This window comes from Daphnia pulex, chromosome 2 (assembly GCF_021134715.1).
Source record: "Daphnia pulex isolate KAP4 chromosome 2, ASM2113471v1".
NCBI classification, from domain to species: Eukaryota; Metazoa; Arthropoda; class Branchiopoda; order Diplostraca; family Daphniidae; genus Daphnia; species Daphnia pulex.
The window spans coordinates 5,986,536-6,003,504 of record NC_060018.1 but is presented as its reverse complement, the minus strand read 5'-3'; the positions used below and the strand labels follow the sequence as shown (position 1 = coordinate 6,003,504).

The 16,969-nt window shown below is 36.4% G+C and overlaps 8 protein-coding genes across 9 annotated transcripts; 4 read left to right on the top strand and 4 right to left on the bottom strand.

Annotated features, from left to right (window-relative positions):
• Positions 1–666: 666 nt before the first annotated feature.
• LOC124188639 (apolipoprotein D-like) lies at positions 667–1,874 on the top strand. Its single transcript, XM_046581420.1, has 6 exons — positions 667–976; positions 1,057–1,144; positions 1,219–1,264; positions 1,325–1,377; positions 1,444–1,610; positions 1,686–1,874. Exons 1-6 carry the CDS (start codon positions 833–835, stop codon positions 1,800–1,802), a joined length of 615 nt encoding a protein of 204 aa, XP_046437376.1. The 5' UTR covers positions 667–832; the 3' UTR covers positions 1,803–1,874.
• Positions 1,875–2,856: 982 nt separating this feature from the next.
• On the top strand, positions 2,857–3,871 carry LOC124207287 (apolipoprotein D-like). The gene is made up of 5 exons (XM_046604670.1): positions 2,857–3,057; positions 3,129–3,180; positions 3,248–3,283; positions 3,344–3,469; positions 3,539–3,871. The coding sequence occupies exons 1-5, from the start codon at positions 2,923–2,925 to the stop codon at positions 3,769–3,771; spliced, it is 582 nt and encodes a 193-aa protein (XP_046460626.1). The 5' UTR covers positions 2,857–2,922; the 3' UTR covers positions 3,772–3,871.
• A 244-nt stretch (positions 3,872–4,115) lies between these two features.
• On the bottom strand, positions 4,116–7,453 carry LOC124207219 (MICOS complex subunit MIC60-like). Its single transcript, XM_046604578.1, has 14 exons — positions 7,222–7,453; positions 6,966–7,157; positions 6,844–6,905; positions 6,625–6,785; positions 6,502–6,564; positions 6,287–6,428; positions 5,969–6,227; positions 5,811–5,910; positions 5,604–5,747; positions 5,395–5,526; positions 4,852–5,325; positions 4,689–4,784; positions 4,520–4,617; positions 4,116–4,465 (listed from the first exon to the last, which is right to left on the bottom strand). Exons 1-14 carry the CDS (start codon positions 7,323–7,325, stop codon positions 4,288–4,290), a joined length of 2,205 nt encoding a protein of 734 aa, XP_046460534.1. The 5' UTR covers positions 7,326–7,453; the 3' UTR covers positions 4,116–4,287.
• Positions 7,454–7,925: 472 nt separating this feature from the next.
• Positions 7,926–8,754, bottom strand: LOC124207300 (peptidyl-prolyl cis-trans isomerase NIMA-interacting 4-like). Its single transcript, XM_046604695.1, has 4 exons — positions 8,592–8,754; positions 8,370–8,452; positions 8,190–8,309; positions 7,926–8,115 (listed from the first exon to the last, which is right to left on the bottom strand). Exons 1-4 carry the CDS (start codon positions 8,617–8,619, stop codon positions 7,957–7,959), a joined length of 390 nt encoding a protein of 129 aa, XP_046460651.1. The 5' UTR covers positions 8,620–8,754; the 3' UTR covers positions 7,926–7,956.
• A 236-nt stretch (positions 8,755–8,990) lies between these two features.
• LOC124207250 lies at positions 8,991–11,351 on the top strand. 2 transcript variants are annotated; one of them, XM_046604625.1, is made up of 5 exons: positions 9,002–9,575; positions 9,646–9,810; positions 9,874–10,008; positions 10,071–10,200; positions 10,264–11,351. In XM_046604625.1, exons 1-5 carry the CDS (start codon positions 9,204–9,206, stop codon positions 10,509–10,511), a joined length of 1,050 nt encoding a protein of 349 aa, XP_046460581.1. In that variant the 5' UTR covers positions 9,002–9,203; the 3' UTR covers positions 10,512–11,351. The 2 variants fall into 2 exon arrangements, with proteins under 2 accessions (XP_046460587.1, XP_046460581.1); XM_046604631.1 differs by lacking the exon at positions 9,874–10,008 and having other exon boundaries at positions 8,991–9,575.
• LOC124207236 (protein NEDD1-like) lies at positions 11,300–13,754 on the bottom strand. Its single transcript, XM_046604604.1, has 8 exons — positions 13,517–13,754; positions 13,330–13,457; positions 13,142–13,255; positions 12,955–13,089; positions 12,644–12,885; positions 12,377–12,575; positions 11,627–12,304; positions 11,300–11,559 (listed from the first exon to the last, which is right to left on the bottom strand). The coding sequence occupies exons 1-8, from the start codon at positions 13,608–13,610 to the stop codon at positions 11,455–11,457; spliced, it is 1,695 nt and encodes a 564-aa protein (XP_046460560.1). The 5' UTR covers positions 13,611–13,754; the 3' UTR covers positions 11,300–11,454.
• Positions 13,755–13,994: 240 nt separating this feature from the next.
• Positions 13,995–15,844, top strand: LOC124207266 (BTB/POZ domain-containing adapter for CUL3-mediated RhoA degradation protein 3-like). The gene is made up of 7 exons (XM_046604642.1): positions 13,995–14,332; positions 14,402–14,482; positions 14,543–14,596; positions 14,729–14,872; positions 14,936–15,110; positions 15,184–15,382; positions 15,443–15,844. The coding sequence occupies exons 1-7, from the start codon at positions 14,302–14,304 to the stop codon at positions 15,686–15,688; spliced, it is 930 nt and encodes a 309-aa protein (XP_046460598.1). The 5' UTR covers positions 13,995–14,301; the 3' UTR covers positions 15,689–15,844.
• Positions 15,775–16,877, bottom strand: LOC124207295 (vacuolar protein sorting-associated protein 29-like). The gene is made up of 6 exons (XM_046604682.1): positions 16,765–16,877; positions 16,604–16,689; positions 16,395–16,500; positions 16,096–16,334; positions 15,954–16,036; positions 15,775–15,888 (listed from the first exon to the last, which is right to left on the bottom strand). The coding sequence occupies exons 1-6, from the start codon at positions 16,765–16,767 to the stop codon at positions 15,854–15,856; spliced, it is 552 nt and encodes a 183-aa protein (XP_046460638.1). The 5' UTR covers positions 16,768–16,877; the 3' UTR covers positions 15,775–15,853.
• Positions 16,878–16,969: the final 92 nt, after the last annotated feature.

The window sequence follows — 16,969 nt, the reverse complement described above, 5'->3', positions numbered from 1 at the left end:
GGGATTCCGGGAAACTTGAATAATCAAAATGTCTCTCCAACATCAACGAATAGTGTTTGAGTGTAATCAAGTGTTCAATTGTGTGACATCTTTTTTCTTCAAAGCGGGCGTGGTAGTATGTACGCCGTCCAACCTAATTAAAAAAGAACTCGTGGCCAGATTTCTACTGATAGCGATGGAGGTTTATTATTATACGCTGGAACCGTGTAGACTGGGACAACAGCAGTCTGAGAACCCCAGCATCGCACGGCTGATTGACTGCTGCACACAGGGAAATTACCATGTCAACCTGTTTTTCGGTCCCTCAAATGTTACGCTCGCGTAGTCAATTACTATTCTTCTTAACGAACCTCCGTGCTGTCCCAATCACGCAAAAGTTGGTATCCCAATAATTCATGATAATTGATTATACTTTATTGGGAAAGTAACTATGGTTAATGAAAAAGACTTTCGATAAAACGTCAAGTTTCTATTATCGAAAGTCTAATAGGCTACTAGAAAATTGTTCAAAAGAAAATATTGACCTGTCAAATTAAAGTAAAGAAATACAAGGTTTCATCAATGTCTAGATAAAAAAGATAAATGTATCAAATAGTTGGACGATTGTGGTTGTTGTGAGACCGTTGGTTTAAAAAAAAAATGATATATATTTCCTTTTCTGATTGGCTTATCTCCATCAGTCACGTATGCCATTGTTTGAAGAGGAAGAGAATGTTACGATCGACTTTTGGATGATAAAGTTGGCTTACATAAGGGGAATTGCCGAAGCAATTAAAAGCCAAGTCGGTTCTACGTTGATCATCAATTCAGTAACTTACAAACCACTGGAAAGATGTCGAGCTCTCGATTCCTAGCGACTTTTCTCTTCGCCTTGGTCGTTTTCGCGGCTGGAACCCAAGCTGCAGTGTTCAGCCGGATCAGCCAGAGAGCTGCCTGCCCAGTTGTAACGACCAAACCCGATTTCAACTACATTCCGGTACTATCATTTCAATTCAAATATAACCAGACATTTTCTATATTGCTAACTGCGCAATTTGTAACGATATGGTTAATTAGTACGCTGGTCTGTGGTACGAGATCGAGCGTTTCGAAAATGTTTTCCAACAGGGAACCAGCTGCGAGCGCGCCATTTACGAAGAACTATGTAATTACTCTTCCTTCATTAATGCATAATAATGACTTGATGTTCTAATCATTTTTTTAAATTTGAATGAATAGCCCCAGGAGTTGTCAGCGTCCTCAACACCGCAGTTCTAGCTGACGGGTAAGCCAAATTAAATTGCAATTAATGAGACGATGAAATAATTTTCGTTCGAATACATAGAACCTTGACTAACATTACTGGATCAGCCACTGCCATCAGCCCGGAAGAACCTGGTAATTTTATCATTCAACAAAAAAAAAACCGCTTAACTACTAAATGCTTTGTTAATAATTAAACAGGTCATTTAATCGTTTCCTTCCCCGGTCGTCCGGATGGAACCTACTTGGTGTTGGACACTGATTACACCAACTACGCCTCAGTTTATTCTTGCGGAGTTGCTGGCGCTTTCGTTCTGGAATACGCTTGGCTCTTGGGCCGAGAACAGACCATGACCCAAGAAGTTATGGTAAGATATATTGACTGTCATTATGAAATAATGATATACTGTTGTTATATAACTAACATTTTCGAATGTTTGTAGGATGTGGCTCTCTCCAAGTTCACTCAATTCGGTGTTGACGTGAGCACATTCCAAATGACAACTCAGGGAGCTTCCTGCGTTTATTTTCCCGAATACCCTTTCCCCCCAACTAACTAAATAATCAAATTACCTTCATAAAATCGAAATGGTTATGTAGGATTTACGTGAAATAAACAAATTGAACTATAATGTTAGAGTATACATTCTTTCAAAAATAAGTTCTTCTACGTGTTCGTGTTCTGTAAGTAGTAGTACAATCAAATTATTACGTGAATATTGCCTGTCGACGGAAATGGTTTCAAGCTCAAATGTGGCTTTTCCGTAACTTGAAACACAGTTATAAAGCACCGCTAATTAGTAGCCTATATCAACTTTGTCGATTGAAACATATGTTTCCTGTCGATCGAATCGTAGTTCTATCAAATAGTTTTTACTCTTTCCCGAACGCCTCGGCAGAACAGAAAAAAAAAACTTACTTCAAACATGGATTCATGGAAATTCTGTACTTGTTATTAAACATAATACTCTGGTATCATCAAAACTTTGAAATTCGTAAAGAAATAATTTTCAACTGCCTTAAACTCAGAGCGTTTGCGATTGAAAGGTAAATGAGAACGAACATTAAACTTATCTTTACCGGACATAAATATTGTCGCTGACTAGTCTTCTTTGTCTCCCAACTACCAATTTAGGCAATAAATCTAATCAAAACCCTGTGTTATGCGTTGTTATGAGTAACTAGGCAGCGAAGCAAGTAGATTATGTAATGCGTATTATGTTGTTACATAAACACTTCCCAATATTCTGAAGGCTAAACAATAGTAAACACCTGTTTGCGACATATACAGTTACACATCAGTGAACTATCAGGATCATTTAAATTAATTTCCTTAAAATGAGATGAGTATGAGGTAATTGATCACACAAATCGCACGTGGCACTCCACGGGACGGTTTACCGCATGGTTCCTACATACGTCGAGATGATGATAGCAAGTGAAGAGATCACATGCCCAGCCCCATTTCACAAGATCCTTTCCACAAGTTAAGCTGTTACGAGCTGTTATTAGATTGACAGGTAGAGTGGGCCAACATAACCTTTGTCTTTGAGCTACATTTATGTAAGTGCACCGATAAAGATAAAAAATAAAGTAATAACGTAATATTTTTCGAGAGTATAAAACCAACTAAAAATTTTTATTTCGTATTCTGCTAACCTCGTAGAACCACCTACTAAGATGGCCAACAATTTGATCCAAATTTTACTTCTTGCCACCTGCTGCATCGCCGGCCTGAACGCCAACGTTTTGGTCCGCAGCACCCGCGGAGCCTGCCCGACGTTCACCACCAAACCCGATTTCGACTACGTCCAAGTAAGTCGAAATAGATTAAATCTAAAATGAATACAATTGATTTAATTGACGTTGTTAAAATTATTTTTCAGTATGCCGGAGTTTGGTTTGAAATCGAGAAGATTCCCGTCGTTTTCGAGGAGGGTGAGTCACAGCTATCTTATCATATCAATAATGATCCCATTTAAATTAATCGTTTTGAAATTTTTAGGTATGACTTGCATTCGTGCCATCTACGATGAAATCGGTATGTCTAAATTAATTAAGAAACTTGGGGAAATTTGAATGCTAATTATGAATTATTTAGCGCCCAATACCGTCAGTGTCGTCAATACCGCTGTATTAAATGGCAATACCACCGCTATTTATGGCTCGGCTTATCAGCCATACCCCGAGACTCAACCCGGATACTTGATCGTTCAATTCCCAGGACGTAAGTTTTTCTCAAGTTATTTTTCTTTCAATATGAAATAATAATAAATCGAATCTTCGGGAATCATAGGCCCAGATGGTGACTACTTTGTCCTTGATACGGATTACGTCACTTATACCGCCGTCTACGATTGCGTAAGTGTCGGTGCTTACAAGTTGGAATATGCCTGGCTTATGGGCCGTACCAACTCGCTGACCCCGGAACAACTGGCAACAGCAAGGGCTGCTTACACTCAATTCGGCATTGATATTAGCACCTTCGAAGCTACATTCCACGATGAGAACTGCGTCTATCTTCCATAAGATCACAAGCAAATTTGTTTGATTTGCTTGACTATTTGGTCAATGAGCTTGTAAATTGTGGCGATTGTCTGATATGATGAAATACGAAAATAAAACACAACGAGAAGTTGTCTGAAGAAAAACAAATATTCTACCTTTTCCTTCTCTCCGCCCAAAAAGTGAAAACACTTATCGTATTTGACTACCAGTCATATTTTGATCAGATAAGAAAGTTGGCGTTATATAATAGCACCAAGTTTCGATTTTAGGTTTTCTATAGTTTAAGGGAAGATAAAAAAATAAAAGGCTAGATAAGTTTCGCCTGGATTCTTCTAGAATTGATTCAGATTAATTTAAAGAAATTCTGTTGTTTGGTTGTATTTCAAACTGAATACAACATTAAATCTGTACAGTTAATAGCTAATAAAGATACACAGACGTGGGGTCTGTACTTTCTTATAGGCTGACCGTACTACAGCCATCTTCTATCGATTCATTTTTAAACGTATATGCAATCTGGGCTGAGCAACAAGCTTTTCACATTGATTCAATAGCTTGTACAGCTGCATACGTAAGGATAGCGTTAACAGCTTGAACAGTTTCCAGGTGGATGCGCAGTTCTCGCAACCAGTCGTTGGCAACATTCTGGGGTTCTCCTTTCAATAAATTCATGTACCGAAGTGCTTGTTCGAGGTCGTCCTTCTCCAAATGGTACCTGAGAATATCATAGGTTAATCGCATTATAATGTAATCTATTCTGAGTTTTCACCTTGTCCTCGCTAAAATGTCGAACGTATTCAAATCGGCCAAGTTGATTTCTTCGTCTTTTGACTGCGGACGCGCGTCAACTTTGACGACCATCATGCTCTAAAAGAATTGAATATTAACACAATTACAGTTGTTGTATGAAAGGAAAAAACAAAAAAACAAAAATCAACCTGCAAATAAGAGAGCGCATAACGAAGGATCGATCCACCATTCTCATCAATCAGAGCTACACGTCGACAAACTCTTTCAACATTCAAGAAACGTTCCTGAAAAAAAAAGAGTAAAATTTAAACGTAAAAAATACTTCAACAAGAAAATATTTCAGGGCGTTACCTTCAGAGCACCTTGGGGAAGGATTCCTTGATCTAGAGCGGTTGGTGGGATGGATTCGATGACTGCCAGAGCAAATTCATCATTGTTGTTTAGTGCTTTGTTCAAACTACTCAGATTGAGAGGGTGGCGTTGCTCATTCCATGGCAAATGGACTGAATTGTTACTGCGCAGGGACTCGATCATCGATTGAGCTGCAATCCATAGCTCACGAACTTGACGAGAAACTCGGTCCTTTTCGGCGCGGTCATGGATCGCGTCTTGAATTCCTTTGCCCATTCCGTGAAGCTTCGCCAGGTTTTCATGATGGGACGCCAACAACTTTGCGACTTCTAGTTCACGTTCAGCATCAAATGTTCGCTTTAGTTCTAGACGTTGCGTCTTTAGAGTGTCATTTAAGTGATCAGTATAAGCAGCAGCTTGGAGTTTAAGCTGCTGAGTAAACTGATCCGACAAGGTTTTTTCATGAAACGAAATCTGTTAAAGAAATCGACACACACATTAATGGAATGATTTGTTTAAACAATAATGGGCGGTATAACTCACATCTTGATTATATTTCGCTTTTAGTTCGTAGTATTGTCTTTCCAATTCGACTCGTAAACGGGATTCCAGAACCGAATGGTCTTCTTTTCTCTGGGTATCTAAAGCTCCTTTCAGGCGCTGCTGCTCACAAGACTAGATATACAAATTTTAATTGCTGTAAATTTTTGTAAAAAAACAAAAAACAAAAAAAAAAAAACATTTAAACTAACCTGTTGCCTGGCTAGTTCTTTTTGCAACGTTATTATCTTCCAATAGGCATGGGCCATCAAAATATTGATTTCCTCTTCACCCAACTTGGAACCTTCGGTTTTAAAACTGGGTGCCAATTCAGGACGAATGGAAGATAACTCCATCTTGAATAATGCAAACCAAAGACGTTGAAGTTATAAATTTTTGATAAATATTCAATTTGTTACCTGCAAGTTGTGCCTAGCAGTATCAACAAGTTCACGATATTCATCCATAACTTTGGCTTCAGACTGAGCCGCTTCAACTCGTGCTTTTGCAGTTTCCAAACTAAATACCAAACATTATAGCCACTGGAGGTTTTGAAGCAACATTCACAAATACGTACCTATAGAGAGCACGGGCAACGCTTTCGTCAAAAGTAATTAGGTCAGGTGTTTGTATACTTTGGTCATTCTTTAAGCCATGAGCTACAGCTTCTTTCAGCTGAGCTACGGCCATTCTGGCATCATGAGCTCGAGACTCGGCAACATGCACAGCTTCATTTTTATCGTGTGTCGCCATGAAGACCGGCTCCCAAATATTTTCATGTGTTTGACCAGGCTCGTAAATCTTTTCTAGTGACTTGAAGACCAATTCAACATGCTCTACAAAAGATAAAATAATATAAAATAATTGTTAGTCTGATTATTTAGGAGACGGTTACTTTTGATGGAGCATGCAGCCATATCTTGGGCTGCAACAGCTTCTTTAACAGCGTCAGAAGCTTTGGCATGAAATTCCTTAAGCAAGTCCCCAAATTCGGCGGGAGTTAATTCTGATAAATTAACTGCAACTTTTTCGAGAACCTAAATTATAGGAAAAATAACTAAAGATTTTTGTTTTTTGAAGTTTTGATGTACAAATCTGAAAGTTTCTCACCTCTACAGCTGAACTATCAGGTTCAGATTCATTTACTACTTTAATATTTTCATCTGTTTTTACCTGAATGCAATTTGGAAGTCAAACATAAGGTATAAGCAAATAAAATAAAAAACAGTTTACTTCTGGGTCTAAATTTAAAGATTCTTCAACACTTGATTGATCATTGTCACAAAATTCTTCCACAGATTTTATGACATCGAAGTCTGGGGGTGGTAAATCGATTGAGGATATGGGTAGCTCTTGTGGGCTTGATTCTTCCACAGGATTGATGGGCAGCTCATCTAGGAGAGAAAAAAATTGCTCCAAATGTACAAGAAAATAATTCAAATGTTTATCTACCATCTTTTTTCTTGAGTGCTTCTCGTTCCAATTTTTTCTTTAAAAGTCCATCTTCCTTTACTCTGAAGCAAATAAGTTTAAATAAATAATCAATAAAAGTCTAGAAACAAAACTGATTATACTTGACAGGATGCTCAAGTTTTGGTAAATGGGAAACTGAAGGTCCCAGTAGTAAATTGAACAGAAATGAGGTTCCAGGAATATTTTTTTCAGAAAATTTCCTAAAACCATCACTTGTTTTGGCTAAGACAACAGAACCACCAACAGTTGCTAGAATAGCAGCTCCACCAATGGTTAAAATTTTGCTTCCAGATCTACAAATGAAATTATTACAGCATCTGGTATAAAAACAACTTACGAAAAAAATACACCGGTTACATTTGATTTGATTTTCGGCTGTTTATGTTCCGGCGGATAATTTGTCTTCCGTTTTGCAATGATACCTTCGACTGAGAACAAATTCTAACTGGTGCCTTCCACATTCCTGAAAAATGATCTAACTTTTCCTTGGATCTTCAAATGATGGAAGAAAATATTCCTGCCACTGTTGTAGTCTCGGAGTAATTAAGGGACAACAGACGACAAATATGACTCAAGTAGTAGTTCTTGTTAAACAGCATCCATCAGATAACGTGAACACATTTTGTGCCAAATCCCAAATTTTCTTGGAAAATGTTTCGAAAATTAACTCATTCCTTTTAATCCAGAGCTCGGCTAACATTAGAAAATAAATTCCTAATTTGTTTATTGTATAACTTGAAAGTGAAAGATTTTAGATTTAGAGCAAAATCAACCACCAGCATATGTTGTTCATGTAATTCGAAAGAATATTTTGCTATTTTCCAAAGATTTCAACATATTTGTTATTTAAATTTGTTCACAATTTGTATAATCAATATAGATGCCAGTCAGAATGATCTACATCTGATATGTAGGCCTATCACATTTAACCCTGCATTGGATGATCCAATTTGGATAATCTTGGATGTTTATGAATGTTTAATTCATAAAAGAAATTCAATTAGCTTTTTGACTTATAGTAAAAGTGAATTTAGAAGAAACCATGAAAAATGCAATTTTAATTCATGTAACAATATGTTGTTTTTATTTTTTTTATTTTTTCCCTTCTACCATTATAATGTGGTACCCAAATTTAGTTTTAACAGGTGGATCTGTGTAGACAGGATTACCCAATGATGAAATTGGTAGAGCAAAGGCAGCTTCTTGAAAAGGGCCAACCATAGATCCTCTAACCATCCATCCAAGGTCCCCCTATTTTAATATACAATAAAAAATGTAATAAGCAATTAGCATAATACTTGATTAACACATTGATTAACACTTACTCCTGATCTTGCTTTATCCTCACTGTATGTTGCAGCAACTTCATTGAATTTCATACCAGCTTTAAGCTTTTCAAGTGCTTCTAGAATTTTTGATTGCTTTTCACACAAAATGTGTCTAACCTATGCAAGAATAATATTTAAAAACATAATCTTATTTTATTGAAATATATCTTATTTTACCTTAATCGTACTCCCAGTTCCTCCTTTTTTGTCTTTACCCTTGTCATCATCTCCTCCTCCTCCTCCAGCACCTTTCGACTTTCCTAAATAGTCAATGAAACTTTATAAACGCTTATTTTCACAGTAGTAGAAACTTCTGAATTCTGACATATCCTTTTAGGTGTAAACAAATATTTAAAAAACACAACTATTTCACAAGGAAACTAATCAAACTATATGTACCAGCAGCTGCTGCTTTTTTAGGTGGCATAGCTATTATAATTCCCAATTCAAAATTCTAATCTTTTTATGAAAAAAAAAAATCAAAAGTCAAGAGTCAAGATTTTAGAACAATTACAAACGCGCTTTTCTGCGTTTTCAATTTTTGTGTCGTCTGCTCTGTGTCGACTAGTGCAAATATTGCGTAGTGGTCATATTTGTAATTACTGTTCAGAGTCACGGAATCTCGGTAAGTTAAAAAATTGATACACAGTAAATAAAGGGTTGATGCTATAAAACCATCAAATCCAATAAATTAAAAAAATTCTACTATATTTAACTTTCTTTCTTATTTATACCCATCCCAATAAACTGATTTTAATTTTTAAATGGCTGATCTGACATTTTCCCCTTCCCTCTTTTACTGCATTGATAATTTTACAGCGTCTGCTTGTCGCTGTCGCGGATGAAGTATTTCACCCAAACTTTTCCAGTCTGTGCTCCTGTTTATAATTCTCGGTTACATTGTATTCAACTGGATGCAGGAAAAATGCCGAGAGGAATTCTTGAGTGTTTCACTGAACTATTCGGTGCAAGTATTTTTCTACTAAAGGTTTGAATCTGCTTGAAATTATAATGTCCAGACAGAACTCCAATTTCGTTTCGAGAACCCAATCATTCGAAAGATCTCGTCGATTCATTCAATCAGTATCAGATATTTATGGAAAAGACGAGATGGAAGAATTGCTTGACGAGATACGACATCTAGAGCCTTGTAATTTTCAATCTGGTGACATACAAGATTTTGAGATCAATGGAAGTCGTCACCTGCAGAATACAGGAGAATCAACTATGTCCATGTCTGTTCAGTCATGGGACTCTCATGCTGTATATCGCCACAGAATGGATAACATGAAGGCTCCAGTTGAAGTTATCCAATCAATATTAATTCATTTCCGCCCTTCACAGTGTTTGGAAAAGTTGGAGCTTTTCAGACTGGCATTCTTGGTAAGCATTTAAACTATTTTCAATCTGTGTCTGTCTCATTTAAGCTCATTGTTTTCTTTTTTATTTACAGACATGTTGTATTGGAAGTCTCACCTGTGTATATCTGAGTGAATGGATGTACCTATCTTCCTTTCTTGTATTTATAGTTTTATTTTCATCATTGTGCACAATTTGGCTACTCATAGCTGATATAATTGGAATTATATACTTCTTGCCAATATCGTGGCCCAAATTTGTAAGTACTCATTGTATTTGATGTATTACTGACACTCTTTTAACATAAAACCCCTTTCCTTAGAATACTCTTCTCTTCCTATGCATAGCTGTGGCACTTCTAACAGTCTCTTCTTTACTTATTCATCATGTTAACTTACCGTCAATGTTGGATGAAGCCCTTACAGACGATAGCCGGCATTTTCTTTACATAGCTGGAGTAAGGGTTAAGGAGAATGTAAATCACTATCTGCAATACTAGATCTATAATTTTCTTTGCAGATACTCAGCTTGTTGGCCTCCTTACTAGCTCTCATTCAAAGCCTAATGACTTCTTTCGGTCGACCTTATCCTATCTGGTGCTCTGCGTACAAAGCCGAACCAGACTGCCCCAGCCCCATGTCTCCTCCAGGTAATATATTTTTTCCGACTTCGTACTTTGAATATGATTATTGATGTATTTTTTTATAATTAGGTTCCATTCCAGGATCTCCTACAGAACGTCCAGTTATGGCGACAATGGCAGCTCTTGCTGGCATGTCGTCCGCAGTCGTCGCTACCGCGCCTCGATTAGGGAACCGTAACCGAAGTGCTTTGCATGATCGAGATCAAGTACCTCTTCGATCTGTCAGGAACTCCGTCAGCTGGGATGACGGTGTGAAACCAAGCAGCTCCCGACTAAAACAGCTGAACGAGTATCCTCCGTTGCTTAATGAAACATGAAAAAAAAAACGCATCGTTTTAAATTAGTCAGCAAGCGTTGCCATGATTTCCTTTTTCATCAAGCCGAAAAATAATCTCACCAGACTTCACTTGACATTATGTGTTAACACATGTGATAATGCGAGTGTAGGTGCAGTGGAATTAAAGTTTTCTGCACGTCCGGCAATACGCCCAAACATGCAACCCCCATGCAACTTTTTGTATGGGATTGAATGCATTCTTCTTGGAAAGCTGAAGGAAACGCAATCCTCACTTGCAATGTGTTCTACATATTTTAGCCCAATTAATGATCTCATTGAAATTTGTTGTCTTGTAGCTTTAAATCGATAGCATGTTGTATTCTATAATGATCTCATTGAAGTGGCATTCTCATTAACATTCTCTTGAAATTGACAGTTCTTTGATGTTGCCGTCATTTGATTTCGGGAATGCGTCTTCATATATTAGATTGTGGCTCTCAGTAGATAAATAGTATTTGTACATGGTTTATTAACGCATGTAACACCGGAAATCAATTGGCAACTCTATTTAATGTGTTTAGGTTGCTGCGTAGCTTTATTTGTTATGATTTAAAAAAAATGAATAAGGTTCTAGTCCCCTGATATTGTAAACGTACAACTTGTGTCTGTTTGTGCCAGATAAGCGTCCAGTAGGTAAATTTTCATTGAAAAAGTTCGTATTGGCGGTTCTTCCAGATGTAAAGTAGGGATAAGGTGGCTGAATTTCTTTTGGCTACGTTCATACTTTAATATTGCCACATCACCAGAAACTGCCTGCTGCTTATGGTATAAATTGTAAAGTTGTTGTGTATTACTAGTGTTAATATACATTTGAAGCACACATTTGTTTCTATTTAGTATCCTAAAGTAAAGCACTTGTTCTTTTACAACTTTTTCGCTTATGCGTTAAATGGAATTAAGGTATTTGATCTATGTGGAATGTTTCAATAAAGATTTCGCAACTGATTAACTTCGTTGCGCAGTTGCTTTACTTCTTCTTCTAAATGGGCCTTGTCTTGAATTTGTTGTCTAAGTTGTTCTAATTCGTTCTAAAAAAAACAGACATATATCATCAAACATTAAACAAGATTTGTCATAAAATTCATTGACTCCTACTTGCAATGTGAGAAATTGTTGAGCTGATTGGATGATCAGGTCTCCGAAACGACAACGAAGGACTTCGCGCAAATTATCTTCCACATCATGAACAATACGACGGATAAATTCAGCTTGAAAATCGACAGATGCTTCAGGATTTTGGATAGCCTCTTTGGGTTGATTCACTTGATTGCCTACTTCAACAATAGGCACATTCTGTTTAGGCGGAGTTAATTCTGCAGCTGAGGGATAAGTTGCCTCAATTTCATGTTCTTCCACAGATAACACTGTTTCACTGCATGTAGTTGTAGGTGGATGGCGTTCCAGGCAATTTTTTCCTTTGTATTTTAATAATGGGCTGGTTGCTAGACTAGGGCTGGCATACAAATCAGCACTGATATCCCCTCCTTTCAAAGGAGAAAAAAGTGAACTGTTTTTGTGTTCCAGTTCTTTACTGTCGTTCGCAAACCCCATTGCAGGGAAATCTGTGCTAGAAGCCCCAACTCCAGTAATAGGGCTGAGCACAGAGTGTGATTCAAGCTCGCAAGGCAGTGGTGAAAGAAAAGGAAAACGGGAGGGTTTTTCAGGCACTTCATTTGCCGAAAATTGCAATAAAGCCGTCGGTCGCTCATTACTAGAAGAAATTGGGGGTTTGGATATCTTTTTCGATTTCAGGATTCCTGATTCAGTTTTTTTCTAAAGTAACAACATTCAAACATGGGTTGTTGCATTAGTTAACGGTATTAATTAATAAGTTACATTATATACCTGAATGTGAGTGCAGGCACGACAAATTAATTTGGTAATCGATGTTGTATGGGCAATAATGCTCTGCACAGGAGTACTGATGGATCGTAGGTCGTAAATCAAAATTTTACCTCGATTTGTTCCAACAACCAACGATGTGCCATCTGGGAAAAACTCAACGGCTGTAACAGGGGAATCGATTTCAATTTTCTTCAAGATCCTACATTGAAAACCGATCATGTAAATCAATAATAATGACTTCAAGGATTTTCGTTTGTTGAAAATTACTTTTTCTTTGGACAGTCATATAATATGACATTCTTATCTAATCCTCCAGAAACCATAAGGATATCTGTTATAGGAGACAATGCAACAGAGCTTGCTGGTGACTGATGAGCGCCGGAAAATTCAGCTACTAGAGAATTATTTCCTTTATTAGAATAAGTGTTCCAAGCAACTACAGATCCACTGTTGAATGCTGCAGCCATAAGTGAATTTTTAACTGAGCTAATTTTTAAGTCTCGTAGTCCCTGAAATGATGCAATCAAGAATTAGTCACAAAAATATAGTTGATTACATCCATTAACATTTTTTCATACAGATGAATTGGTAACTGAATACTGCCCAATGGCTTGCCCAGTTTTTATGCCATAAACCTGAGTGATACCTCCATGATGACCACATGCAATGATAGAACTATTGCTTTGAATTCGACAAACTGCACTTTTCTCAACCTGAAAAAAAATTCTTAGAATAGAAGAAGTTATATAAAAAATAACTGCATACCCCTTCATATTTCCTGATCAACTTATGTTTAGAATAATCCCACAACAGAACACTTCCAGAATTGGTTCCTGCTAGCAACAAATCATTTGAAAATCCTAAAGCTGTGGCATCTCCCTAAAGTAATTAATTAGAAATTAAATATGTTGGAAAAATAATTCAACATACGATATTTTATAGTGAACTGTTACCTCAATTAAACTGGCTGAGTTTTGATAAATCTCGGTACCAATAGAAGCAGTAAAAATTTTATTGCTGGCTTTTTGAACAAATGCCAGATTACTTCCATCATGATTCCATGCTACATCCAACACATTACCTAGAGTTTAATAGAATATTACGGCATTTTTCTTTTTCCTTTTATACGATCAGGCCTACCTTCGTCGAATTTATGAATTGCTTCAAAATTGCCATCCCAAATTTGACAAGTTTCAGCAGCACTTATCCAGCAGTATTTACCTGACGCCATCATTCACTTTTTAATAATAGTAAAATAGAATAAAGATTAAACAATTAGGTTTTTTAAAGCAAGAATAGCAAGTAAACAAAATGAATAACTGAAACCAATTCAAAAGATGAAAACATTGCTAGACTAGTGTAGTCGCATATTCACATTGCCAGATGTCGTCCAATCTTACTTCGATTGTTAAAATTTTGCTTTTTATGCCTGTAACATAAATATCATATCAGACATATCAGTACTAATTTTAATAAAATAGAAATTTTTGCGATTAATTTTGCAGTTCTAATTCGTAAAATTTTATTTTGTACCTAATTTTGTTGTTCGTAATTTAAGCTTCAAGGTTAAAAGACAATTTCTTGTTCTTAGATGGCGCTATGTACCACTATTTAGATTGGATTGTGTGTGTGTGGTTACCCTGGCGGCCTTGCCTGTAAATATATCATTGATGGCCGGCCCACCCTCCCATTTAACTCTCAATCTTTCCTCTCATGTGTTAGTTTAATTTGTTTGTGAATCACGTTGGATTTCTTGTGTTTTGCATTTTGCTGTATAACTGTGGTTCCTACGATATACTTAAATTTACGTTTTAAAATTTGAATTGAAAGAAAATTACCGTTTTTCATCAACTAGTCATCATATCAAACTAGAACTGGCTGACGTCCCTAGTTCAGAGGAGCTTGAAAAAAGCAAGGTTGTTGAAATGTCAGGGGATCATCGTACTGTTATCAAAGGTAATACTTTTTAAAAATTATTTTGGCTTCTGAAGGACACAATTTTATTTTTGGTTTTCTTAATTCTAGGTAGTCCATCCCAGTATGTTAAGTTGAATGTAGGTGGATCTCTTCACTACACCACTATAGGAACATTGACAAAACATGATAGTAATATATTCTTTAATTGAAATTCAAAATTTTCTATGTTAATTTAAATGTTTTTCTTAGCTATGTTGCGGGCAATGTTTAGTGGGCGCATGGAAGTACTCACAGATTCAGAAGGTAAATATTTCATTATTTAGTCAAGTTGTACCATTTACCTGGTTTCTTCAGTGATTAACAATGAAGTTGCCTAGTGTAATTTTTATTTTCATTACTAATAAGCGATCTTACCACAATGCCATTCTATTCTAGGTTGGATTTTGATTGACAGATGTGGCAAACATTTTGGTATAATCCTGAATTTCTTAAGAGATGGAAGTGCTCCTCTTCCTGAAAGTCCTAGAGAAACTGCTGAATTATTGGCTGAAGCCAAATATTATTGTGTAGCTGAGCTAGGTATTATTAGTCGATTTATTTTATAAAAATGCTAATTTTAATAGATTTTCTTTCCCTTCGAAGTGAATGCATGTGAGAATGCACTGAAGCGAAGAGAGCGAGAGCGAGATGTGGAACCTGCTTGCCGGGTTCCGTTGGTAACTTCAGCTCGCGAAGAACAAATGTTGATTTCGACTTCAGCAAAACCAGTGGTGAAATTGCTCATCAACCGTCACAACAATAAGTACTCTTATACTAGGTAACACAAAATAGAAAAAAGATAAGTATATTTGTTCGAAATAAAATTGACAATTTTTTTTCTTTCTGTTCAGCGCTTCCGATGACAATTTGCTCAAAAACCTAGAACTCTTTGATAAGTTAAGTTTGAGATTCAGTGGACGGGTTCTTTTCTTAAAAGACGTAATCGGATCTCAAGAAATCTGTTTGTGGAGTTTTTTTGGTCATGGGAAAAAAGTGGCTGAAGTTTGCTGCACAAGCATTGTTTATGCTACAGATAAAAAACATACCAAGGTACATCAGTTTTTTATTTGACCCCTCTTACGCATTTCCTTATATTCACCACTGCTTTAGGTTGAATTTCCGGAAGCAAGAATTTACGAAGAAACCCTGAACATTTTGTTGTACGAACATCGCCCCGGACCAGATGCTGACCTAATGCAAGCGACTTCAACGGCAAAAGGTGCAGCTGCGGCTCTTGCTGCTAGTGGAAATGCAGGTGGAGCTGTTTCGCATGCAAGTGACGAGGAAGAAGAAACGGCAGCTACTAGCACACGACGAGTTGTCAGCGCTGGTCTTGCTAGGTTGCGTCTCTCTTAGATTAGTTTCCTTTAATGTTACAAAATTGATCACTCGTTCGTATTAAATACTATATATCACCTAGTCTCCCTGGGTTTGTTCAATGATTGATTGTTTTATTGTTTGTATTACTATAAGGAATGCCACGTAAAAATACACCACGTGTAAGAAATTTTAGGACAACGTTCAGTTTTTCTTATATTCAATTCGCTCTACCTTAACTACATTTTAAAAACAAAACGTATTAAAAATTATGATTTTCATGAAAATTTCAAGAATGATTTACCTTCATCATCAACTAGCTGATAGACATAAGTTACAACTGTAGAACTTTGTATATCCATTAGGACAAAAGAAGGAATGACAAATCTAAAATTTCATTTAGTAATAAAAAATTTATATCTCTGTAGAAAATAAAAAAATATTACTTGTTAATGGGATTGTATGCACCAGTTGCAGAGCCTGGATTTATGAAGAATTTTCCATCATGTTCATAAGCTTCAAATTTATGTGTATGTCCTGTAATCAAAATATCAACTCCCAACTGCCTCTGAAGTGATGCCAATGATTCTGGATCACCCCAAGGTACAATTTGGTGGCCATGTGCTAAACCAATTTTAAACTGGCCCACAGTTACCACCTTTTGTTCAGGATAAGTGCTAGAAATCTTAAATATAAAAGAGTTAGTAGTAGAGAATTACCAAAAGCAGCATATTAGATTGTCTACCTTGTCAAAGTCACCTCGAACTATGTGCACATCACTAGCCAGAGTTTTCAAGTAGTCCAAAGTTTCTTTGGAACACAAGTTTCCTGTGCAGAGTATGTGATGAATGCTGAAAATGGGAATATTAAGTTTCATTATTTGAAATATACAGTAAATTTATGATTCAGACCTGCATTCAGCGTTATTATTTGTTATTTATTTGTTTTACTTACCGACCAGGAACGAGTAGTTTTTTAAATTTTGCTGGTAATGCATTGCATCTGTTTGGAACATGAAGGTCTCCCAACACCAGGACTAACTGTAATGTAAATTGTTGTGAATAAACTTAAATAATCAGTTATTTACTTAAACAAGAATTCAATCAACAACATACCATTTTCAGTTTACAGTTTTTTAGTTTTGACAGCTTACATAGGCCTCAGCTGCTTTACAGAAGCAGACAACATTTTAAAGGGGGCGGCACCCGACAGCCGACAGAAGAACAAATTAACATTTTAATTCAATATTTTAATACAAAATATACGTTTTTTTTTTATTTAAAATTTAATCTTCTTGGATCGGAAGTACATATTTTTATC